General features: G+C 53.2%; 2 protein-coding genes across 3 annotated transcripts; one reads left to right on the top strand and one right to left on the bottom strand.

Moving 5' to 3' along the window:
• The first annotated feature begins 221 nt into the window (after positions 1-221).
• On the top strand, positions 222-9,755 carry SLC16A4 (solute carrier family 16 member 4). The gene is made up of 9 exons (XM_065854219.2): positions 222-427; positions 946-1,031; positions 1,891-2,023; positions 2,528-2,671; positions 3,309-3,470; positions 4,039-4,485; positions 5,715-5,926; positions 6,618-6,711; positions 9,417-9,755. Exons 1-9 carry the CDS (start codon positions 412-414, stop codon positions 9,560-9,562), a joined length of 1,440 nt encoding a protein of 479 aa, XP_065710291.1. The 5' UTR covers positions 222-411; the 3' UTR covers positions 9,563-9,755.
• Positions 5,166-25,048, bottom strand: RBM15 (RNA binding motif protein 15). 2 transcript variants are annotated; one of them, XM_071817865.1, is made up of 5 exons: positions 16,140-25,048; positions 11,206-11,396; positions 9,866-10,121; positions 8,382-8,828; positions 5,166-5,937 (listed from the first exon to the last, which is right to left on the bottom strand). In XM_071817865.1, the coding sequence occupies exon 1, from the start codon at positions 24,929-24,931 to the stop codon at positions 22,061-22,063; it is 2,871 nt and encodes a 956-aa protein (XP_071673966.1). In that variant the 5' UTR covers positions 24,932-25,048; the 3' UTR covers positions 5,166-5,937; positions 8,382-8,828; positions 9,866-10,121; positions 11,206-11,396; positions 16,140-22,060. The 2 variants fall into 2 exon arrangements, with proteins under 2 accessions (XP_071673966.1, XP_065710431.1); XM_065854359.2 differs by having other exon boundaries at positions 8,382-10,121.
• Positions 25,049-25,601: the final 553 nt, after the last annotated feature.

The raw sequence follows: 25,601 nt of genomic DNA, 5'->3' as shown, positions 1-25,601 counted from the left end.
GCTCTGCTCCACGTCTGGCAACACCCAGGGCTTCGCCTGGAGCTCAAACCCTTGCAGGCTTCCCCTCCTCTTTCCTCCCAACAGGATTTCTGCTCCGAAAGCCACGGGTTTCCTGCTGGGGAAGGGGAGGGACTCCTGGCCTTGGGGCCCTGCAAGCTGGCTCTGCGTGCGGGGAGGAGGAGAAGGAGGAGGAGGAGGAGGAGGAGGAGGATGGGCTCCAACCACCCAGGCTAGCGGCTCCATGTCCCACTTGGGGGCTGGTCAGGAAGGACAGACACCATCGTCACCAGCGGAGGCAAATGAAGGAGCAGAGTTCGGGCTGTCAGGCCAGGGAGGGGGGATTTAGTCTCTGGAGCAAATGAAGAGACGATTCCTCTTTGCAAGCGGCTGTTTCGGGGAGGATTTTCCAGCATGCGACAGCAAGGTGGTAAGGAGAAGGAAAGGTTTCAGGTTCACCAGCCCTGATAAGGCCCATCTGCTCCCATGGGCACGATCCCGAGGTGTGGGACGGGTGAGAGCAGGGAGATGAGCAGAATGGGATGGGAACGGGGGAGCTTCCCATGGGAGCTCCAAGATGGACAGAGACAGTGAACCCGCGACATCTGGCACAAACCAACCCAACTATCGCTCTAAAGAGCCAGCAAAGTGCTTGTAGCATAAAATCCCTTAGTGCTTCAGCGGTTACAGTGATTTGGTGGGAAAGAGAAAGGTCATTAAGCTGCTTGCAGGCAGTGATAATGTGCAGCTTACCATCTGTTGGCAAAGAGGTCGATAAAAGCTTCACTCACCCTCCAAAGTTGAACGCGAGATACCGGTGACTACCTGGTTAGCAGCAAAGCTGACGGGTTCCAAGGCAGCTGGTGCTTCCGAGGGCGCAGTTTTTGCAGGTAAATTGAAACAGCAACAGAGCAAAGTGTTAATGTGTCCCAAAACTCTCATTTCCAGGGGAAAGGAAGGAGGAAGAGGCGGAGGTGGGGAAGAGCCCGGGCACCGGAGGGTGCGCATGGGGAGTCGTGTTCCACTTCTTCCTGGTGAGCACAAAAACCCACCCGAGCCCTCCCGGAGCTGACAGGGAGCCTGGAGTCTCGCTGAGATGGACCAGGGACCGAGATGGGCTGAATACACCGGGCAAAACTCCCCCACGTCCTGCTGGCTGAGCACAGACTCCCTGTCCCCCCAAATATCACCTGGAAATGGCAGCGGAGGTGCCTGCCCTGCAGCCCAAGGGCGGTTTGTGATGATGAAATGACGTTTCCCTACTCACACACAGCACCCCTGGGGGGTTAAACCCCAAAGGGGGATCCGGGTGGGTGCCCAGGAGCAGCACGGGGTGCGGGCAGCACCCACGCGCTCTGTCCGGGCACCCCCACAGCACTCCAAGGCACTAATTCTCCATGCCACAGGCTCTAATGCCACACACCATCCTCCCACTGGGGATGGAGACAACGCCATCCCCGGGTGGGAAGGCTGGGAAGGGCAGGAAACCTTTCCCCTCTCCCACTGCGTCCAAATTAACTCATTGCCGATCATTAACCACCTGCGGCTGGGGAGGAGGGAGGGAGCTAAAATTAAGGCCATAAACCGTCCTTTGTCCCCGCGGCAGGGCCAGCCTGGGAACCGCTCAGCACCTCATCTCTGCCAGCGATCTTCACAGTGCTGAGACCCATCCAGATTATTTTGTAGCGTTAAAAAACAACTTACAGAGAAAACAAAACCTACAAGAGTCAGGCTCTAGTGTTATATTGTTCCCTTTCTCCCCCACACCACGTTAGCGAACACGTCCCACTCTATTTCTCCCATAACACAACAAATGATCCACAAATAGAAAGCAGAAGGAGAAGCTTTTCCTCCCGCCCGGTGGTATCTGACCTGCGTCTGCTCCCCCCGCAGGTCAACGTCCTCGTCATGGGGATGCTCAAGACATTCGGGATTTTCTTCGTGGCTTTCCAAGAGGAGGTGGGAGGCTCTTCCGAGCAGATCAGCTGGGTCGGCTCCATCATGTCCTCCCTGCGCTTCCTCGGAGGTGAGCGGCGGCCGCAGGGACGGGGACAGCTCCCCAACCTAAAGCTGTGGTATCAGGGGCTCCCCGGTTTCAGAAGGACAGGGAATTGCTGGGGAGTCCAGCGGAGGGACACAAAGATGCTGAGGGGTCTGGAGCATCTTTCTGATGTGGAAAGGCTGGAGAAGAGAGGCTGAGAGGGATCTGATCGATGGGATCAGTATCTCAGGGTGGGTGTCAGAGGATGGACCAGACTCGCATCGGCAAGCAGATTCAGGACATCTGAACCTGTGGGCCTTGACTCCTTCCCCTGCCCCATCCCCCGAGTTCCCAGGGTACCAGACGAGGTCTCTTGGCCTCTCTCCCACACATGAACCCACCCCGAATGCCTCGTGTCACTCTGTCCCTCCTCGGGTGGCACCTGGACTGGGGCACCAGATGCAATGACCCCAATACAAGTCCCCAAACCCTGCAAAGCACCATTTGACACCTTCAGCCCCAGATTCCTCTCTCCGCTCTCCGTTCCAGCCCCGCTCGTGGCCGTGGTCTGCAGGAGGCTGGGCGAGCGCCCCACGTCCATCATGGGGGCCGCCCTGGTCAGCGGGGGCTGCCTGCTGAGCACCCAGGCCACCAGCGTCCCCTTCCTCTGCGTCTCCATGGGGCTTCTGCTGGGTGAGTGCGACCCACGGTCGGGCAGCGATTTTCCCGCGCACGATGAGCGAAAGCAGCCCCTTTAACGTTAAACCAAGCGGTTCCTTCCATAGGAAACCATCCCCAGCTCCCTTCTAACGAGACGTTGTGTGGAACCCCAAAGCTTCAGGCTCAGGAGCATAAAACACCAGTTTCAACACACTAGATCCAATTAACACTAAAGCAGAAAATCATTTTGGTTGGAAGAGATCACTGAGATCTCAAGCTCATTGAGTCCAACCATAACCCATCCCTGGCACTGCCCCATGTCCTGAGAACCTCATGTCCGTCTGTCCAGCCCTCCAGGGATGGTGACTCCAGCACTGCCCTGGGCAGCCTGTTCCAATGCCCCACAGCCCTTTCTCTTGCTGTTTTCCCAGATCCAAGATGAATCCCAACCTTTTAAAACCCCTTACTAAAACCACACAACCCCAGATTCTAAACACCACACACAAAATCTTATTCCCCACTGACCACAACAGCAAAAGTCCCCCCACAGAGCAGCTCTGCTATGGGCACTACGACCTTGGGACGGCGCCACTTTGCGTCCCCAAAGCTCACAACGCGAACAAACCACTTTTTAGGGCAGGAATGTGTTCTTTTCTCCCCTTTCCCGCAGGTTTGGGGTTCGCCTGCCTCTACCAGGCGGCCGCGGTGGTGACGGCCAAGCGCTGCAGGACGCGCTTGGGCTTCTCCAACGCCGTGGCCCGCGCCGGGATGGGGCTGACGTTCCTCATCGCGCCCTTCACTCAGTTCCTCATCGATTTTTACGGCTGGCAGGGTGAGCACATCATCTCCCGTTTATCAGCAGCATTTAGAGAGTGGTCGAGAATATCCGGGCAGGGATAAGAGGATCGTTTTAAGAACTAAGATTGGCTGCAGCGAGGAACAACTCTGCCTCTTCTGGGATAGTTTGGGAACATCCTGCTAAACACTTAATCAGTCATGATAGACTGATAGAGTTAAGTCAGACTTAACAGACTGATAGAGTTAAGTCAGACTTAACAGACTGATAGAGTTAAGTCAGACTTAATAGAATTAAGTCAAAGGCAAACCGGAGACCTCAGAAACCAAAACTGAAAATCCCTATCTTTACTGCACCATTTCAGGCCATCTTGAAGGTCCGTCACGTGAAATGGGCTTCTAATGAGGGCAAACAAAACAAACCCCAAATTTGGTGCGCGCATCACAGCAAATGGGACTTGTAGCTAGAAAAATAGGAATAAAAGCTGCTGTATGATACCTGCTCCTTATGGCAGAGCTCTCTCCATGTTCAATAGGAACTACACCCCGTTGTAGAGCGATCGCTTCCCACACTGAGAGAAAGAGCATCTTCTCTCTTCCCTCAGGTACCCTCCTGATTTTTGGTGGCATCATGTTGAACCTGGTGCCGTCCAGCCTGCTGCTGCGAGCCACCAGCACCCACCGGCCCCCCGCGAAGAACCCGAACCGGGGGCGTTTAGCACCAAAACCATCTCCAGAAGCCCTGGATGGATGCTCGGATGGAACCGCCCGTGGGGAAGCACGTCAGGAGCGTCCCGGCGCAGAGGGACCCGTCACGTCCCACCATGGAGATGCCTGTGCTGCGGGAAACGCGTCCCGCCCGCCGGCCGAGGAGGAGAAACCCCAGCCCCTGCTGGACCTCTCCCCGCTGCGCGACCCCCTCTTCGCCATCTTCACCTGGTCCTTCGTGTTCAGCCACCTGGCCTATTTCGTGCCCACCTTCCACCTGGCGGCACGAGCCCGCACGCTGGGCATCGGCAGCATGGACGCCTCGTACCTCATCGCGGCGGCGGGTACGGCAAACCGGCTTTTCAACCCATTAAATTGTACCGAACGGGCACGAAAAGCAACACAAACCTCGCCAAGAAATAGTCCCAAACGTGTCTTAGAATAAATCTGCATGGGAGAGGTTGAGCTCGCAGCCTTTACCCCGCTGCTGTATATAGATGTACGAAGTCTTTCTCACATGGTGGGTGGTTCTGGATGTTTCCCCGTCCTCAGTGCACCGAAAAACCACGCATTTCCAATTCCATAGGTGCTATCTATCCTCCTAGAGCCTCCCCACCACGGCCCCAGCCTTGCATCAACCCACAAGGCAGAGAAATCCGGAGGCGCTTGGTGTTTTAGGACCTTCAGTTTGATCCACAATGTGTGGATCAATTCAATATGGGAGGGGAAAAACCCACATTAACTTGGATCTGGTCATTTGGATGGGGCACATTCACCTCCACAGGGAAAAGAATAATGGTAATAGTAATAGTAATAGTAATAGCAATAGCAATAGTAGTGGTAATAGTAATAGTAGTGGTAATAATAATAGTAGTAATAATAATAATAATAATAATAATAATAATAATAATAAACCAGCCACACACAAACAACAACCACCCCCAGCCCCAAAAAGGAACAACGGGCCTGATGCTAAACCGGGATTAACGCTAAAGTCACAGCGGGTTAAGAAAGCGTCCGCAACCTCAGTCGTCGTAAAATAGTTTATTGTAAAAAGAACAGATTTCACTTCTACACCGCCATGTCCTACCTAGAAATGACGGGCGCTGCCACAGAATCTGGAAGCAGAGCACAGCAATTAATCTGATGTGTTAAATTAGAAGAGAAGGGACAGGCGGTCAGGACCCGCTGACCGGCAGCGTCACTTCAGAACACAGGGAGAAATGGGAAATCCAAGTATCAAAAGTTTGCTGAGCCTTTAAAAAACCATGCTGGTCTTCTATCCTTTATAGAAATTAAAGTCTCTTAAGTGTGTTTCTCCCCGATATTCTGCTTTTTCTATGTCTTGAAAACAGAGATTGAACAGCAAGTTCATCTTCCCTGTTTTTACCGAAGGGCATTTCAGAGCCCTTAATTGGATTTTCACAGCCCACTTGGCAATAGCAGCGACCAAAGTAAAGGAAAAGGGTATTTCCAATATAAAGGCATTAATTTAACATTAATTTTTATGGAACAGCAAGAAGAAAATGAGGAATCAAGTAATTATTGATGTTCTGTCGAACTCCCCCCGCAGGCATCACGGAGACGCTGAGCCAGCTGCTCTCGGGCTGGCTCGCCGACCAGAACTGGACCAAGAAATACCATTACCACGTGGTTTACCTGCTCCTGGCCGGCGTCGCCAACCTGCTGGGTGCCCTGGCCACCTCCTTCCCGCTGCTGCTGGCCTACGTGGTGGCCTTCGCCATCTGCTGCGGCGGCTTCATGGCGCTGGTGCTGCCCGTGCTGGTGAGTGGATCCTGCGCAAAAACCGCCATAAACGTGGCGTTTCCAACAGTTCCAAAACTCTCTGAAGACCCTGTTGCAGAGCTGCATGCACGGGGGGGGTTTAATGCTGCTTTTTAATGATTTTTGCCCTGCTAATTGCACTCCACGTCCTCCCTTCTAAAGGAGATTGCGCCTTTAGATGATAAATGGAAATAGATGGAGTTGGCCTGGTCCCCATCTCCCCAGTGCTAAGACAGGGGGTTGTGCACATCTCCTCCCAACCCCAAAATTACTGCAACACCAGCATTACCTGTAACAGACCAGTTACAACAGGATAAGGAGACACCATTATTTTTTGAACGTTGCCAATTTTCCGACTTTTGGGGTTGGACAAGATGACCCCTGAAGGTCCCTTCCAACCCAAACTATTCTCTGCTTATAATTGGACATTTCTTTCTGGGAAGGAATTCAGAGTTCAACATGTTTTCCTCCAAGTCTGGGCAGCGTTACTGGTTTGGGGAGATGCAGAAAAGCGTCTCGGATCCTCATCATTTCCACGCTGGACTTGGGGAGGAGAGCGAATTCCAGGCTGGACCAGACCTAAAGGCGCTGGATCCTTTCAAAACCGCAGCTGAGGAGGAAACTCCTCCGGAAAAATCAGATCATAAAGCTCTTGTGCTTGCAATAACTCCCCGTTTGCTTTTACACGCAGGTGGATCTCGTGGGGGTGGAAAAGCTCCATAGCTACTTGGGGTTTGCTGCTTTCTTTGCCGGGATCGCGGCCGCGGGGGGACCCCCACTCGCAGGTAATGTATACATGGGATATACGTAACGTATATAGGGGATATCCATAATGTATACACGGGATATACACCCACCACGGACACCCAGGGATGGAACAGCTGGTGCTCACCCTCCTGCCCAAGTGGGAAAACAAAGAAACAAACAAAATCAAACATATATCAGAAACTTCTCTTTGCAAAACCCAAGCGTTAGTTTGATGGCTTCGTGTGGAAAAAGGAGGTGAAACCCCACGTGGACATTGGAAGCCTGAGCACGGCTGGGTTTTGTACCGTGCATTTCCCCCGTGGGTTCTAACCCTGAAGCCGGAGGGGAGGAGGTAACGCAGGGACGGGCCCGGCGCTGGGACACGAGGGGAAGCCTCGATAGTCTCTGCTTTGGAAGATGACACAGCTCACAAGAACTGGGCCTAAAGATGAGGAGGATGAAAAGCCTTTCCCTCTTCTCCCTCTGCCCCAAAACCAAGGTGGTTTGGGCTATCCGGCACATTTAAGCGCTTAAAAGTGAGTCTCTAATCTCAGCTCACAGCAAGGGGCTTGTTCTCCAACCCCCCAGCCAGGCCAAAGCTTCTCCTATCCCCAACGCCCCTTCAGCCAAACCTGACAGCTGGAACCAGCACCCGAGCTCTCCCCGTGGTGCAAACAAACTCCAACAAGCTCCAAAGTCAAATATCAGCGTGACCAACATCCCGTCCCTCACCCAGCAAACGCGTCCTGAACACGGAATAAACCCGGCAGCTGCTTCTTCATCTATCGCCTCCCGCCCTCGGCGGGGTCTGTAAATCCCAACTCCTGCGGGGTCTGTAAATCCCAACGTTTCGGCAAGGCCGCACGTTATAAAATATTGATTTCTCTAATCAGTTATTTCTAGTTGGCAAAACTCCGTATGCGGATGCAATTTCGAGCGTGCTTTACCTGTCACGGTGATGCACAACCTACAGCACACACCGGCCCCTCTGCTGCCACAAGATATACGTCCAGCAATCCCCACCCGACCATCGCAGTAAATTCCCCGGCGCTGTTACGTACAGTATGAAAAACGCTAAATAATTCGGCCCGCTCTTATCCATGCATCATACGTGCTAAGGTAGCGGTTACGCTTTCAGCCGCTTCCAATATCTTTTCGCTAATGGGAAACCTTTTGGTTTCTGAAAGCGCCAATAAGTCACCGCGCCAGCTCTTGGGGGTTTTGTAAAGCAAGCAGGTTTCCCGCAAAAAGCCGCCCACGGAAATCAGTCTTTTTAATGCTGGTGGGTGAATAAAGGCCAAATGGAGCCAAGCAGCAAAACCCACGCTGATCCGTCTCGCTGGAGCTGAAGTGAGAGGAACAGATTCAGAGTGCAGGGTCCCAATTAGTGATCCAAGATTAATTCTGCAGTTTTCTCCTCCAAGACGGCTGTGTTAGGCATAGAAACTGAATATGCGTGAGAGTCACTGATTAAGTGTCCAAAAGCACCTGCACCTTACAGAGTATAGAACAGGATTTAAATGCCATATGAGACCCCGGGGTTTGGCGCCTCCAGCTCCTCAAAACCTGGACTTTAGAGCTACAAGTTTGAAAAACTCGAGTATTTTTAACGCAATGAAACACAAGGTGTAATGAGAATGGGTTAAAAATGCTTATCTGGCACACTAGAACAAAGCCTCATTGTAATGCAGCAGAAAAGGTGATTTACCTGCAAATGCGTTTAATTAAAAGCCCTTAATTGCGGAGGCAGCGAGTTCGGCCAAAAGCCCAGGGTGAGTAGTTTGGAGGCTCCTTCGTGGCTCCTCGTCCGCCAGCGCTGCTGGAGAAACAAAACCAAAGAGCCCACCAACCAACCAACAACCCCCGAACCCCGAAAAATTACATGTCCTGAGGGGTATTTTAAAATGATTTAAATAAACTGGAGCTCAACTGGGGCTCTATGCCCTGTACATCCTACAAACCTGAGCATCCTTCTCCTGCCCATATCGCAGAGGTTTTCAGATAGCAACAAACCCACATCCCACCTTGGCTAATAAAGCACCCCACAAACCATCGGGGTCACGGATCCAGCGCCGCAGGACCCGCCGAGCCTCAGGGCCCTGGACCAGAAACAGCCAGAATGCCCCCGGGAAAGGCACAAACCAACAGAACGTGCCTGGAAAAGAAAAAAGGGAAAAAAATAGAAAGCAAAGCAGCCCCATTGCTTTGTGTATATTCCAACGAATTATCCACCTTTAAAATGATTGTCTAGACGCGAGGTGCTGTAGCTAAACCAGCCCCTTTGAGGTCAGATTCATGAGTCGTGATGCCTGGGGTGTCTGGGGCTGGACAGGGTGTGCTGAGCCGGGTCTGCTCCGCGCAGCGAGGGGAGATCGCAGTTTGCAGCCCAGATGTCGCGAACGCCAACACGTGCAAGCGGGACCTTCCGTCTGCTGCCGCAGCTGCTTTGGGCCCATTCATTTAAATAGGAAAACACATCAGGGATTAAATTCGATCAAATTAAAATCCACAAGCACTAAAAGGATCAGACATTAGTTCTGGGAAGAAAAACCTACAAGTTTTGCTGTTACACCAGCCCTAAGTGTCCACGTAAATGCTGCCCAGCAGCAGGCACACGAGGAGTTAAGAGAACTTAAAATATCCGAGGAATTCTTAAATGAGAACACACATCCTTTGCTTGCCGCCCACCTCCCAAAATGATGAGAAAAATCCCAGCGCTTTAATCAGAATCTCTTCCCCGCAGGGTGGCTGTACGACTACACCCAGACGTACGCCTGCTCCTTCCTCCTGGCTGGCGCCTGCGCTCTCATCTCGCCCATCTCCTTCTTCTTCGAGCCTTCGGCCCAAAAATGGAAGCTAAGAAAAGGCAACCTGAGCACCGGGCTTTGATCACATCGCGATCAGAAAGCGATCACTGGCACAGATATGATCAGAGAGCGATCGCCGGCACAGACACGATCAGAGAGCGATCGCCGGCACAGACCGTCCACACCGTGAAAACGGGAATTTTTAGGTGATGGACTCACATTTTGTATATCTCGTTATTTCTCATGCATGTGTGATTAAAGCCGCCTGAGAAATAGGTTGTGTAAAGCATTATTTGATGGGGGAAATAATGCCTGTGGCTCAGGTGGACCCAGGCTTCGCTCTGATCCCATGTTTCCTGTGTCCGGGACAGCAGAGCTGACTCACCTCTTGGGATGAGGCAGCCAAGCACCTCCCCAGCGCCAAAGCACAGCACGACACTGCAGCTTGTTCCATTTCAATATGAATAACCAGCCCCAGGGAGGGATGCGAGGACAGAGACGGTGCCGAGAGATAAGGATCAGACTGCCAGGATGATACACGGAAAAGCCATTCCACAAAAATTCCCCTTTTCCATGGAGGATGCTGCACCACGGCCGCTGGTTCTCCCAGGCATGGTGTTCATTGCCACAGCACAGGGGACCTGCAAGAAAAACCAGCTCTAATGAAAGGCAGTACCACAATCAGCACATTTAGACCATACCCGTGTCTCACAGCCCTCTCCCCATCGCCCAGCGGCTCCCTGGGTTCACAGAGCACTCGGAGGCAGCGATAATGAGTCGACAGCCAACCGGCGTCCTACAGATTTAATTTGGACCGGCAAGATGTAACGCAGCTGCTTCCACTTTCCGGTAGTGAGGTTGCAATTCTTTTGCATTATCATCAGCTATTAGAAATTATTACGCAGATCTGGGATATTGCAAGGGTTCTACACCAACCATCCCAGCCACTCGCATTATCCTTCCCCGTTCTTTTTTAATATTAAACCAACAAGAGTTGTTTCCCGTAGAGAACCACTCCTTTAAACTGTCAAATGGGTTATTCCAAGCATGAAATTAAGCGGCCTGTGTTTAATAAAAAGCTACAGGACATTATGGCGGTATTAAGGAGCTAAAACTCTGCTGTGGGTAAAGTTCCATCGCGGAGAATGGGGCAAATTCAGCAGTTACACAACCACACGACACCAAAGAAACTGAAATGAGGGGAAAACGAGCCCTGAATCCGCAGCGGATGGGGAATACCAGCGTTATAAAGCGGTTAATTTATCATACGCTGATTCTCCGGAGTCCTGCAGGAAGCCGCGGGCAGCAAGTGCTCCAAACTGTCCTTTTACATCCTCAGCAGCGCATCCAGCACGGCGCGGGACTCGCTTTGCCGCTTAATATCCTGCAACGGGACCCCGAGTGGGCCGGTTCCAAAAACCCTGAGTTCTCACCTCGGGAAACATTCCAGTTCATCACTGAACAAATTAAAAACACCCGGTTGCTAACAGAGGGAATTATTGGGAAAACTTGGCTTGCACGCTTCCCAATCCAAAAAGCTTAAAAAACTCATCTTATTCTGCATTTCTAAGACGTATTTGAGCTTGGGAGTGCTTTTTGTTAGCTAACCTCACCCTAATTCAAGAAAACACCTCTCCCAAGTGCTGGTACCCTCAAATAGCTCAGGACAGACGGGCACCATCAGCCTTTCTTGGCCCTAATAGGAATTTTACACAGGCAAAGTACCTTTCTCTAGCCCCGAATGCCTCTTATCTATTAAAAGAGGTTGAGGAAACCGGTCCTTGCAATGAGAATCTCCTCCAGCATCCCTGCGCGGTCCCAGCGGTGGCCGGGAGGTGGACAAGAGTCTTGAAGCCGTTGTCTTTGCTCAGGATCCCGTCTGGTGCTCGAGACGCTTCCCTCCGCTCACACTTTCCCTGGGGAGGCAAGAACAGAGCAGATGTTTTAGCTCTGAATGCTAAAGGCATTTATTTCCTCGCAAAACGCAGGTGTATTAGAGAAACAAACAGCAACGGGGATGGGAACACCCGCCCCGAGGAAGGGTTTTCCAACCCATTGAAGTTGTCTTGCAAATAACTTCACAAAGCCAGTTTTGCATGGTAAAACGCAGGGTTCGCTGAGACACAAACGAGTTTAAAAGCTGTAATATAAACCCCTTCACGCCTGGTCCCTCACCCGGCCACACAATACAGGCTGGAGAAGCCTAAAACACCCGGTTGGAAGGGACCACAAGGATCACCCGGTCCGGCTTTTTGGGGTGAATTTACAACCGCTCAGGTAGTAACTTCCTCCAATGGTGAGAAACAGCAGCTCCAGCACTTAGAGAAGAAACAAATGAAGAAAACGGTGGTAAAGCAATAGCTGAAGTTGCTGAGCGTCCTGGCAGACAAAAGGCTGCTGAGGAAAAGGTCCTAAATGGCCTTTTTTATCAGATATAGGTTGAGGAGATACTTGAAAGAACCTGCTAACAGCCTAGCAGGGACCTTGCTGAGAAAACAGTTTAACTTGTAATAAATAGTGAAAAAAGAAACCTAAATGAACTAATGGCAACCCCAACACCCTCTGGAGGACCCGAGGGGCAAAAAGCCCAAGGAACCAGGCTCGGATTTTCACTGTATCCCAACAGAAGGTCTCTAAGCCTCAGCTCAGGTCTAGCAAAGCTACGAAGCCGGTGCAATCAGAGATCGCGCTGCGCGAGTCCTCAGCTCACACTGGGGTTATTCTATAGCGTTATTTTGTACACGCATGTGGTCTCCGAGGGCCCTGGGGCCGGCCGGGGGTCCCCTTCTTTACCCGGTACTTGTGAAGGCTGCCCCGGGTCACCAAAAGTCAGGGTAGAGGTTTGAAAACATGGATTTAGCCGGTGTCAGTGCCCAAGAGAGGCCTCCCCGCCTCGCGCTCTCCACGGCCGAGCTCTATTCTCGATTTAAAATATAATAATGTACTAACACAAGGCTGGGACTTTCCCACCGCTCCTCAGATGCTGGCGACCGATAAACCCGGCACTAAACGCAGAGAAAGGCGACCCTGGTGTTTATTGCACAATAAGCGAAGATCTTTATCTCTCAACAACATCCCCGCCAAGGGCTGGAAGGGTTCCAGCCGCTCCGATGTGCACAAGCACCGCGAGAAGCCGACCAGGGACCACAGAGCGCTCGGGATCCCAGAATTCTGGGTTTAACCCATCGCCCGGACCTCAGGTTGACCCTTTTTGGCACAAAAAACACTGCAAGACTCTCACCTACAGTGATACTGTGAGAAACACCGGCTTGGCAGGACACAGAGGGGAAGAAATATCGACATAATTCAGATTTTAAAGGTGAATTAGAAGGTTTTCGGTGGCTGCGGCAGCACGGGGCTGGTTTTGGGGTGGCTGCACACAGTGACACACAACACCCCCCAAGCGCTGCTGCCCTCCCGACGCTGCTGCTTTTCCCTTTGGCCACAGGAAGAAAGCAAGAAGCGATCTAAAATAGCCGGGTGAGGACGGGGCCACAGGAAGCGCAGCGGCTCTGCCCTCGCCCAGCGCCGATAACAGGGACACCGCGCTCTGTTCTGTAGTTGTTGTCCCCGTGTCCCTCCCTGCACACACGTCCTGCGGAGCAGCCGCGTTCTTTAAAGGCAACCTAACGATCTCCATGGAAGTCAATGAGAATTCACAAGCTGCTCTAATGAAAAGAAAAATAAACCAGATGTTTGAAATACACGAAGTTTTAGCTTTAGCCAAGAGATCCCCGGGGAACAGCTCTCCAGCCTGTGGTGTCTGCAAAGGAGACGGGAGCTCCTGCTCGCGGCCATGGGCAATTTCACAAGGAATTCCTCCGTTTCCAAAGCCACAAAGGCTTTGCCTCCTAAGTCACCCCCGAGCTTGGAAAACTTTCCCCAACCAGTATGTCTAACGTGGGCAAGACGGGGCAAGGATCGCGCTCTGGCTCGGGAGAGGCAAAGGGTGTCTTTACAACACCTCAGTGACTAATAAACTGTCAATAAATTGATTTTCAACCCTTAAGGCCTTTGTCAAGCAGGAAAAGGGAGTTACGGCCAAGCTGGCTGAGATAAGAGAAGCCACACCATCCTCTTCCTCGCTGTGCCCACCCCGTGAGGTTCGATGGCAGCAGCGCGGGGTTGGACAAGGGTGATGGTTTTAAACTAAAGGATGGAGATTCAGGCTGGACATGAGGATTAAATTGTTGGCCCTGAGGGTGGTGAGAGCCTGGCCCAGGTTGCCCAGAGAGGTGGTGGATGAACCATCCCTGGAGACATCCCAGGCCAGGCTGGACGGCAACAAGAGCTCAACAACAACCTCGAGAGACCTCATTGCCTTCCCTTAACTCAAATCCCCCTGCACACTACGCGTGTCCTCAGGCACACCTGCAATATCTCATTTTACAGGCTTGACACACAGCGCTTGCATATGGAAGGAGAAACAGATTGCAGCATCTAAGTGCTCACTTGCTACAAATGGTAGAAACTCCAGGGAGAAGTGCAAGTTTGGAGCAGGATGCTGGGTTAAGTTGTACGTGTTGCTAAAAGTCGGCCTGACCTGTCGCTGGGGCTGGGGAGGGGAGATGCTGCGGACAGCTAAAGATCTACAGCCCGATCTTCAGAGCCGATTGCAGCACTAGGTATGAAGGTCAAGGCAGGGAAAAGAGGATGAAATGTCCCTTACCCACAGTCAACCCGCGGCTCATCGTGGGTGCCACCACGGGCACGCACAACCCATCCCAACCCTGGGACAACACGCGTGAGTTCAACCCAAAATCCGGGACACAGGAGCTGGGAGGGTGCAACTCATGAACATCATCACGTTTGACCGCGCCTGTACCTCGATTCTCCTTAATTAGCACATCCCTGGAGCGGGATACAAAGGATTGACAAAACGTAGGGTGTTTCAAACAGACAGACCCAATTTCAAAGGGCAACTGATGTGAAATGGGTCCGTCTTTTCGAAACACCCTGCGGGAGACCTCTGTGTCAGCAGGGCCACGTTCTCCTTCCAGCAGCACCTCGGCTCCATCAGCGCACGGACAAAGAGGGGAACACCAGGTTAATCAGCCCAATAACCCATCCCAGCGCCGAGCGAGCCCTTCGGCAGCTTATTCTGCTCCCTCCGGTTCTCCAGGCGGTTGTAATGAAACCCGGGCACACAGCTCCCAGATAATAACCGACAAGGCACAATAGGAAGCACCGAGCAGCCCAAGCCACTTGCCAGCCCTCTCCCCGGCCCTTCTGCAGGCGCTTTGCCCATCGATTTGCACCCAAACCCAGGACACGCGGTGCGAGCGTCTCCTCCAAGAGCATTTGCCATTTGACTGCGAACCAGCAGCACGAGGCGAACATAAGCTTGTTATTAGCGAGGAGCAGAATCTGGGCCATCTGATGTTTTAAACTTTCCTATTAATTCAGCTGCGGCTGGTAAAAGCACAACTCTAAAAAAAAAGTATGTGTGAATTCCAATAACCGGTTCCCCGTCTAATCCACTCGCATCACTTTCTACTGCAGAGCAGTTAATTAAATGGTTCTCTTTATAAATCCACTTTCCCCAGAAGTCTCATTAGCCAAATTAATATGATGCATATAGAGCACTTAACCCTTCCAAGAGCCCAGTTTTAACAAAAGCCTGGCTTTAGCTGGCAGCTGCAGCACCGCTCCAACTGATTCAGACCCAGCGCACGAAAACCAACCCGCTATTGCAGAGCAGCCATCGCAGAACCATCCCACACCGCATCCCACGACACCTCCGAGTCTTGTGATAAATAAAGGAGACAGGGCATAACCTCCTGGTTAAACCCACAGTAAAATCGGAGTCGGATCCCTTCTGGAACGGCCACCAATGGATCCGTTTGCTGTCAGACAAGCCCAAGCAGGCCCAAAAAGCGGGAGAGCGCCCGAGCCCTAAAACACGCGCCCGGTTGCCCGAGCGCCGGGCAGCTCGGCAAAACCATCTCCTGTGTTTGGTGACACCAACACACGGCTCATGTCCCGCTGGCACCACCACCCAGCCCCGGTAAAGAGGCTCCAATGAACCTCCCATCACGGCTCCCAGCCCCAAACCTTCCATACAACACTTCACACCACCAGATTCAGAGATCGTATCTCAACCCAACACGAAATACATTGCGAAAATACTGATTTTAACCACAAATGCCAGCTTCTGGAAAAAAGGCATCTCAAAAGTCTCCCCTTGTTGTCACCGATCTCTACAATCGCTCCCGTTTACAATAAACAGCTTAATTTAAACGTTCACACCAGCATCCCGTAAACACACACGTAGCTTTGCCTAATCACGAGTTGGCTTTCCGTATTAACACATCCACATTATACACAGCGCTCTGGGTTAAAAGCAGGGTTCATTCAAGCGGTTCACAAAGTCCCAATACCAGCTCTAGTTTGCCAAGCTGAAAACCTGCGGTTTTACACCCGCGCAGCATCTTGCCCCAGGTTGGCAGAAAAACCCCTCCCATTCATCAACGGGAACCCCCAAAATCCAACACAGAAGATGCAGCGACGAGTTTGCTCCTTCGCTCCAGAGTGGACAAAGACCACAGAAAACACATCAGTAAAAGTTAGTAGGCTAGAAAAACAATTAAAAAAGAGGCGAACAATAAGATAATGTTGTTTTACATCACAATTCAGCTCAAGCTCGCAAACCCCCTTACCTGTCAGAGCGATTTCCTGAGCTCTTTGCCCCGGGAACAGCACGACCGCAGCATCCTCGGGTTGAGGGCACCCAGCAAGGACCCCGTGCCGGGTTGGGCGTCCGTGGGACGTTAAAAGTTACGCCAAGGCAATCAGAGCAAGCTGGAGTCTCGAGGCGTCTTCATCTGCAACGTCACGTTAACTCTACCAAAACGCACAGCACCGGAGGGTCCCGAAGCCAACGCCGCCGCCGGGTCAGCTCCTCCTCGCCGTCCGCGGTCGTCAAACGTGCAGCAAACGTGGAGCCGTGCACCGGAACCTTCCAAAGCTCAGGAGCCCCCAAAACACAGGAGAACGTAGCAACTACAGCACACAACACTTTTCCGGACGCCTCCGTAACGCCTCCATAATTATTACTCTTTTGCTCATCTCACCATCTGTACTACACCGGGAGGCGGCTGCGAGCGCACGTGCAGCCGGAGCGGGGGCGCGAGCAGGGTGCATGCACATCCGAGGCGTGTGGAACCGTTTGCTTCGGTAAACCGGTCAGAATAAGGCACTGAGACACCAACGCAAAGGTTTGGTGAAATTACCGACTCTAGCTCTCCGGAACTCTTCATCCATTCAGCACTAAACCCGTAACTGCTGAAAAGCCCCCGGAGATGGAGCAGCGCCTCGGGTATGTCAGCAAAGGCTTTATTACCATCAGCTTAACACTCCTAAGGACTCAATTCTCTTTTCTTTTGGCAGTGTGGTGCAAAGGTTTACGTGCAAAGATTCAAAAGCAATCATCTCAAACTCTTTTTTTTTTTCTTCAAAATTAAAAAAATAAAGAAAAAAGAAAAAGAATCAAAACTAAAGCCAAACGCGGTGGGTGAACAACTTAAATCAGAAACTTAAAATGCAGCAACTCCAGCTCTTCCGACAGCGAAGCCCCAGCCGTGGACGGGGTCCCGAGACGCGGGGCGACGCTCCCTGCGTTCTCACGGCAGCGTCGGCACCGCTTCCTCGCCAAGATGAGGAGTTAGAGCAGGCGGCCACCCCGCTTTTCACTGCAAACCAAGGGGGCGCCGCAGCCAATCAACCAGATTCCTTCCGGATTCGGTACACGAGGTCGGTCACCGCCAGAAGTGTCGCTTCTCCCCGCGTCTTGCTCAAAGACCCACAAACTATCAGAGCTCAAACATGGAGCGGCAGCGGCAAACGACCCCTGGGGCTGCGAACCAAGGGGCCAAACGTTTGTCGTCAATTCACTTCCAGGCAGAAAAACCATTTTCCTCAAAAGAAACAATTTATTTAGAATGAAACAAAATCAGCTCAACTGTGAGCGCATGTTTGTGACAGCTACTTTTAAGCTGTGTGAGCCATAAAAAGGGTATTCCTTTACTTTTTCCAGCAATCTTGTGTACACAGCACAAAGCAAAGAGGTCATAGTTTTCCACTTAAAACACGGGCATTGGCATCACAATAGCAGATACACAACTTTTTTTTTAAAGCTGCCATTTTAGTAAAATGCACAAATACTAAACAGATAAGCTTTCTTCCATCAAGAGGCCCATGGAAATTCCACATTAAGCTGCAGCTTCTCTTCCCAAAGGTCCATTAGAGCTCGGTATCCATGCGCTTTGCCTTCCGCAGTCCACCAGCTTTGCTTGCAGGAGGAAAGAAAATGTTATTTCAATACAAATGTACACAACAGATGATTTTTTTTCCCCTTCCTACATCATACAGATGAACATAAAGAGCTACAAGGCCTTTCTGAATGTTCGACTCGGATTTCAAAAAGCACCAATTCCACCCACGGGCACGAAACCTTGAAATTAAGCCACTTTCTCTATGGATGCATAACGAGTAGTGCAGGGCTTCTTTTTGGACCGAGGTTAAACCAGGCTTACAGTACTGAGGATTATTCAACTTGCGGTAAGTTCATGGGACACATCGACATAATTAACCACGAGAAAAACCAACGGAATGATCGGTAATTCCGTTGACTTTCCTCAAAGAACAGCTCCTGAAGGCAACTTATCAACAGAACCATGAAATGTAGTGTTACACGTTTCTCTTCCGTTCTCATTTCGCTGCGTAATTCTAACAGTGGACAACTCCAATCTTAGAGAGACGGTCAAATCAAAGACACACCTAATGGAATTTCAAACTGTTACCGTTCAAGTAATGCTCCTCATCCATCATTTCCACACAATCGAAACTGCACCAAGTTGAATATTCAACGAACCGTTCTCGGAACCATACGTTCTTGCTTTAAGCCCGATACAAAATGCATTTCATCATTCCGTTTAGAAATCATTGCAATATCTGTCCTTGGGTGCTATCTGCAGAAAAAGGGGAAAGAACCCCAAATGCCACGGCAGGGATCCCTTCCCTCTGCTTTCTGGCCGAGCTCTGCCCTCAACACTGTTTTTCTCAGAGCCGGGAATCCCAACTTTCCCGGCCATTTTCCCTGAGTCCCTGGAGATTTTGAACCCGCCTTCCCGCCTCCTCCCCATTAATACTCAAAGCCTTTCGCCTCCATTCCCATCAAGCAGATGGCTCCTCAACGCACGTGAGAAACCCAAAGCTCTTCCCGGGGGGCTGAACAATTCATCCCCAAAGCATTTCAACCCTTGAACATCCTTGTGAAATTAAAAATAAAGAGAGAGGGGAAAGTTTCTCTGCCTGGCACATAACAGCAAATAGCACCCTCCTCTCTGTCTCTCACAAGGATGCGTTGGTATTTATGATCAAAACCCCTGGAATTTCTGGGGTTGGGGGGAGGTCGCTGCTCGTGCCGCAGCGAACACAGAGCGGTCAAACAAACCCCGGGTGGTGCCGAGGAAGTTGCGTAAGGTTTCCCATTGAAAAATAGTCAAAAATCAAAGTCTGAGTCATTTGAGGTTCTTTCCCCAAAGCACAGCGCCCAGCTATGAAAGGATTCAGGAAAAGGACATCCTTTTTCCACGCTAATTCAACAAAATAATGAAATATCGGAACAGCAGCTGCACACGACCATCGGAGGAATACTGAGCACCGTAATGCCAAGGACCTGCGGTCTGCTACATCTGCTTTGCTCTACGCACAAGCGGTGTTGGTACAACGTGGGCTTTTATTTGCCCCCCGCTCTGCCCAAGACAACTTTTCGTGGACTCCAATGGTGCAAAGTTGGGAGCGAAGGGAAAAGCTGCGCCGGCCTCCATGGCAACACGGGAACCTTCACACATCGCCAATCAACCACGTTTGGACATTAAGGACCCTCCAAGGGTGTTAAAAATCCTTGCTTACAAAACAGAGCAGCAACCACAAATAAACCAGATTTAAAGAAGCAGGTACTCGGTTCAATAAGGAACCGGAAAACCTGGAGTCAAATGCGGCCTCACCTGTTCCCGATCGCCCCCAGCGCAGCTTGGATTGGACTCCTGCAGCCCAAGGGAGGTACAACCACCGCGATTTACAGGGGACAAGCAAAGCGCACCTCGGATGCTCTTTCCAAAAAGGTTCCCACACCGAGTTGGCTTCGACAAACTACGTTGACCCCAAGTTTTACGGGTTTTAGAAACAGGTGCCTGCTGCGTGTCGGCGGAATGAACACTGTTGTCAGCAAGTGTTGAATACAAATGACATTAGTGCTTCGTTTTGGGGTGGTTTTTTTTTTGGTTTTGGGTAATTTAAATTCCCAGCGGTTCGAGTTCCCTTCAGGACTCCGCACTTGAAGGCGACTGGCGTCAGAAAAGGCGCCGGGAATGGCAGCACGGGGCAGCGGCCGCCGCGCAACAGGCACCCGCCCAATTAAAACATTCGCTGCAATTAGCGGTAAACACGCCGTATCTTCTAAAACAACAGTTCTTGGAGTTACCGGTGCCATTTCAAATAAAATCTCATTGTTAATAGTAAGACGAACAGCTGAATTCTGCCATCTATTACATTCACGCTGAAGGACGACAACCCAGAAATCCTGGATTTTACCCTCAAATATTTAAGAGCATTAAATGAGGCTTTTATGTTTCCATTGAGAAAGAGAAGTAGCTATAAAACCAAAAATCTGTTTTCAAGATACGCTGCCACACTCAAATTCTCACTTCGCCGCAATTTTGGGGATGCTACGGCTGCTCATTGCGGTCAAAGGGAATCAAATCCCTCGTAAACCAAAGCACGAGTGGTTCGGATTACAGAAATTCCTATTTTGTGACAGCGAATCCCAGGCAGGTGCAGTCACCTTCCGAACTGCTGGGCCCACAAAATACATTCAAGACATTTCCTCCTCCGTGCGGTATTCTGCATTTTGAACGGGATTTTGGCGGCGTGCGAGTTGAAATGGAAATCAACTCGGCCCTGGTATCAACTGCCCAAGGAATAAATCGGAGGATGGACCGAGCAGAGCGGCATCGCTTTCCCGCTGCCCAGGTCGCTGAAAACGTTGCTAAGTGCAAGACTACATTCTGGGTTTAAGTGCAAGATTCCAATTTTGGGGCCTGTAGGTAGATACGGTCACAGCGACGCTTCGGTTTCGAAGGTCGCTGCAACATCCCTTGGGTCGTTACGGAAAACGACAGGGATTGAGATCCCTCTTCCCCCTCAATGCCCGTGTTGGAGACAGCTGGAGAAAAGTGCCCAACCAGCGGGGGAAAAAGAACCAATGAACTAAGTTCCTCTTCAAAACAAAAAGCAAAGTGTTTCCTCCTAGAATCACAGGAACCAGAGCTCCAACCTCAGCACCTCAGAGCACATTTAATACTTCTCCGAGATGCTAAAAACACTTTACTGCAGGTGCTGTGAAATGATAAACCTCATGTAATGCCCACTGTGCTGTAGCTGAAAAGTCCCAAGCAGACAGCAGTTTCTTGCTATTAACAAAGAGGTAAAACGTTAATGAGAACTTTTATGTAATTAAATCATCACAGAATTAAAACCATCTCTGGAGAGAAGCACACCTGCTCAGAGTTTGCACTGTGGAACCAGACCCCACTGTACCTGCAACTCTTTGGGAAAAAAAAGGCCGTAAAAACAAAACCCCACAATAGAACTAAAGTTATTCTCAAAGCACCTCCTTGTTTCTTGCATACCAGAGTAAGCACAAGACATTCATGGTTTGTAACAAAGTCCTCAGCTATTTACCAAACGTTGTCACTTCTACAAACCCAAAGTGCATCTATGGGATACAACAGAACTCAGAGGAAGAGGAGAAATACACCTGTTAAAAAAAGCATCCTTTCAGTGCATGCATTCGAGGGGCTGGACGAGTAGAGAAAACACCCAAGGGAGGGAATGAAATGTCGTGCAGTGCACCCGGGAGCTGGAGCCGCTCACCTGAAAACACCGACCTCGAGCTGCGCAACTCAGGGGGACCCCGGGGGCTCCCCAGGAAAGGGGCCGCGCCGCCCAGGCGGCCGCTGCCGAATCGGAAGGGCTGGGAAAACACGGAGCTGCCAGCAGTGCTGCTGGAGGTGTGTGGTTTGCCACTGAAACTACTGAGTGCTTTAAATCTGGTCTTTAGGGTTTGTAGCTCTATCGAGGATGAGCTATCGAACTCGCTTTAAAATATATGAAATGAAAAAAGGACACGAATCAAAATTAAGAAGACGGGAGTTTGTTCTTTCCCCCCTCCCCCAGTTTTTTTCCTCTATTTTTTTTTTCTTTTTTTCTTTTTTCTCTTTTTTTTTTGTTGTAAATCAAAGCAGGCCTAACCTCCCTGCTGCCCCCACCGACGGGGGCTTCTCAAAACACCCTATTCACGCTAACAGCTAACCAACCTTTCTGCCTTCTAACTTCTTTTTGTTTTTTATAGAAAAATGTAGTAACAGAAAAATGGGCAGGGAAAGTCACCTACAAACAAAGATCTAATTTAAAATAACATCGGGGCTGGCTAAGGCTGTATCCCATAGCACCTGGCACACGCTGGAGGGGCTGCGTGGAGGAGTCGGCAGGGTTGGGTACAGAGAACACGAGGGCCTTAGGACGCCCCCCGGACAATGATCATGACCAGGTAGTCGTCCTCTGATTTGGCCAACGCCTTGGCCGTGGAGTCCAGGAACTGCTGGGAGAAATCGCAGGGCGGGAAAGCGTGCAGGACCCCGCTGTTCTCCTTGTCTTTGTTCCCCCCCACGGGGAGGCTGATCACCCCGGCAGCCTGCTTTTGCTTTAGGTAGGACACCAGATTCCTGAGGGGCCTCTGCGTGGAGGTGGTGGCGGCCGCGGGCTCAGCGGCCCCGGCTGCGGAGCGGTTGTCTGATGACGCCCCAGGCACGGCCAAAAGGATGGCGTAGCCGTTGGGACCCGCCACTTTGATGCGCCGATTGACCTCGTCCAGCTTGGGCTGGTCCAAACGAAGCCGCTGGGTGATCTTGAGCTGAGCTACTTTCCCACCAGTCGCTCCCTCCACCAGGAGGCTGCTGGCGACACCCAGGTCCCCCTGCAGCAGGTGCATGTTGGAGGGGAAGTTGCTGTTTTTCAGCAGGAGCATCCCCTGCCAAGCCAAGCACAGCTTGGGGGCTCCCCCGGCCTGCGACACCCCGTCCTGCTGCTGTTTCTGAGGAGGGGGTTTGAGGCGGGAGCCTCCGCCACCTCCTTCCGCGCCACGTTCGTCCTTTTTGGCCGGACTTTTGCACTCCTGCACGGCGGCTGCCGCAGAAGCGCGATGCTTCCGCTCCCGTTCGGCGGAATTTTTACGGTCGCGCTTGTCGTTCTGCCCTCGCTCCAGACTGCCCCGGCGAGATTCCCGGACGGGCGAGGGTCGCTCCAAGAGGAGCAAACGGGATGATGAGCGCTCGGGGTCACTACTGTAACGCTCCCTCCCTCCAAGGAGCTCGGGGCTGCGGTCCGGCGGAGAGGTTGTGGTCAAACAGTGACGTTTACGGGAGGAAGAAGAGCGTTCGCTGTCTGGAGAGCGGTCCAAGTGCCGGCCTCCATCCTCCGCCAGCCTGCGTTTCCTCGGCTGATCCCTGCTACTGCTGCCCAACTCCCTCTCCCCTCGGTCCCGCTCCAAGGACCAACCATCCCGGCGGCGTTCTAAGCTTTCCAGCGGGTCGTAGGCAGCTGCCCGGTTACTCCTGTCCCGCACAGGGGGTGGGGGCGGCACCCACTCTGTCTCAGGATAAAGGTCTCTGTCGCGGTCTCTATAGAGCAACGGTGGCGTCCTGTCCCGGGCCCCCCGAAGAGGATCAGGTGGGGCTCCCCGGTGAGCCCCAAAAGCAGCCGCCTCCGCCACAAGCTCGTAATGAGCAGGGGGTGGCAGAGGTAGAGGTTGCAGGTAGGGCTGCTGGTACCGATGCTCGGTGTCGGCAAAGTCTACGCGGAGGCGGCGGTCTGGCCCACCCAAGGGAAACCCACGCATGTGGGTGCAGGCTGCCTGCGCCGCATCCAAGCTCTCATATTGGATATAAGCCCACGAATCCCCTTTACGGTAATCAATAGTGCGAATGGTGCCAAACCGATCAAACTCCCTGGCCAGAGCGGCAAGGGGCACCCAGGGCCCGAGGCCGCCCACCCAGAGCCGGGTAGTCGGAGTGGCTTTACCATACCCGATCTTGATGGGGTTGCGCAGAAGCACCTTTCCTGACATGGCCAATTTGGCCCGGTGCGCCATGTCCAGATTTTCAAATTTAAGAAAACCATACGTGCTGGTCTGCCCGCGCCCCGGCCTTTTGATGTCCACCTCGGTGATGACCCCGAAACGGTCAAAAGCTCGGCGTAAATCTGACTCGCTCACGGTGATGTCCAGGTTACCCAGGAACAACGTGCGGTTGGCCCTCTGGTCATCCTCGGGGCTGATCTCCTCCTCGCTGGCAACTCCGGCACCCCCTCCTCCGCCACGAAAGCCCCCGGCGGCCGCCACACCGGCCACCCGCTCCAACCCGTAGGCCGGCCGCACTCGCGCTTCGTAGAAACCCCCGTAGTCCCTCTCCCTCTCCAGCTCCCGGGGCAGAGGAGGCGGAGGCGGCAAGCGGCCCAGGGCGAGCTGCTGCAGGCGGTAGTCTCGGTAACCCAGGGCTCCGCCACTGCCGGCGGGTGACAGCGCCCGCTGCGTGGCCCCGGCCGGGGGGTGCCGGACAGCTGCCGCCACCGCCGCCGCCACCCCGACGGCCGCCGCACCGTAGGGCGACTCCTTGTCCAGCAGCGCTGGGGAACGGCTGCTGCGCCGCCGGCTGCTCCCTCCGCCGCCCCCGACGTAGACAGCCTCGATCTTCAGCGGGCGGTCGTAGAGCACCAGGCGGCCGCGGGCGTGCTTGGCGGCGCGGGCGTCCTCGGGCCGGCGGAAGTTGACGAAGGCCACGCGCTCGTCGGCGGCGCCGGTGCCGGGCGGGAGACGGCTGATTTTGACGCTCACGTCGCCGAAGCGCTTGAACTCGTGGAACAGCCCGTCCTCCACCGCCTCGTCGCTCAGCGCCGAGCCCAGCTCGCTGATCTTCAGCGTCTTGTACTCCCCGCCGCCCGACTCGGAGGAGGAGGAGGACGGGGCCGCTGCCGCCGTCCGGGACTCACCCCCGCGGCTGCTGCTGCTCCGCGACGCCTCCGCGGTTTTCCCGCTGCCGTAGCTGTGCCGGCTGCCGCCGCCCGCCGCCGCCGCCCCGGCCTCGTACTCGCGGCTCCCGGCCCGGCCGGCCTTGTCCGGGTGCGGGCCGCGCCGGCTGCTGCCGCTGTTGCTCTCGTTGGAAGCCGCCGCCGCCGCTTTCCCGCCGCTGCCGTTGGAGCCGCCGGAGCCGCTCGGCTTCTTGCTGCTCCGCTCGCCCCGCGCCGACGAGGAGGAGGACGCCGAGTCCTCGCCGCCACCCCCGCCGCCCCGCGAACGCTTGGCTTTGGCCGGCGAGCGCTCCTTGCCCTTCATGGCAGCGGGCGGCGGGGCGCCCTCCCGCCCCCGGCCCTGCTCCCGCCGGCGGCCTCACCGACTGACTGACCGCCGCGCTCACGCACCCGCCGCCATCTTGGAAGCCGCGGCGGCAGCAAGCCCCGCCCCCTCGGCGCCCATTGGCCGCCCGGCGCCGGCCCGCCGCCCTCGTTGGCCGCCTGGAGCGTCACCACCACCCCCTCGCCGCCGCCGGGCGGAAGACCCACCCACTCCTCCTCTTCGCCATTTGCGATTGGCTCAGCGGGTTGTCCTTCCGCCGGCCGGCCTCGCGCGCCTGCGAGGAGGGGGCGGGAAGAGCCTCTTCCCCACTCCTCCATGCCCCGCTCGCGCATTGGATGATTAGAAAGAGCGCGGCCTTCTGATTGGGTTTCTTGCCCTGTCAATCGTAGTATTCAACCACGAGAGGATTTGCCCTGCTCATTAGCGAACACATAGCCTCCTTCTAATTGGCTTTCTTTCATGCCAATTATAATGCTCCTTCTGCGGCCCCGCCCCGCCCTTCCCCATTCGCTTAGAAGAGGGTTCCCGTCGTCCCTTTCAAAGTCTCGCGAGATGTTCTTTCCCCGCCCCCTTTCCTCATTGATCCCCGCTAACCTCTCCTGCGCTGCTCTGATTGGCCAAAGCTTACGCCGCTCCCCAAGGAGCGCGG

Source organism: Patagioenas fasciata, chromosome 21 (genome assembly GCF_037038585.1).
Source record: "Patagioenas fasciata isolate bPatFas1 chromosome 21, bPatFas1.hap1, whole genome shotgun sequence".
Classification (NCBI taxonomy): Eukaryota; Metazoa; Chordata; class Aves; order Columbiformes; family Columbidae; genus Patagioenas; species Patagioenas fasciata.
Note: the sequence above shows the minus strand (reverse complement) of the source record. Positions and strands in the feature narration are given on the sequence as shown.

Bases quoted from the DNA above. Each gene is read 5' to 3' on its own strand.
- SLC16A4 (XM_065854219.2), top strand. The intron at 2,024-2,527 runs GTGAGCGGCGGC...TCTCCGTTCCAG, and splicing joins CTCCCTGCGCTTCCTCGGAG to CCCCGCTCGTGGCCGTGGTC. The intron at 3,471-4,038 runs GTGAGCACATCA...CTCTTCCCTCAG, and splicing joins CGATTTTTACGGCTGGCAGG to GTACCCTCCTGATTTTTGGT.
- RBM15 (XM_065854359.2), bottom strand. From the start codon at position 24,931: ATGAAGGGCAAGGAGCGCTCGCCGGCCAAAGCCAAGCGTTCGCGGGGC.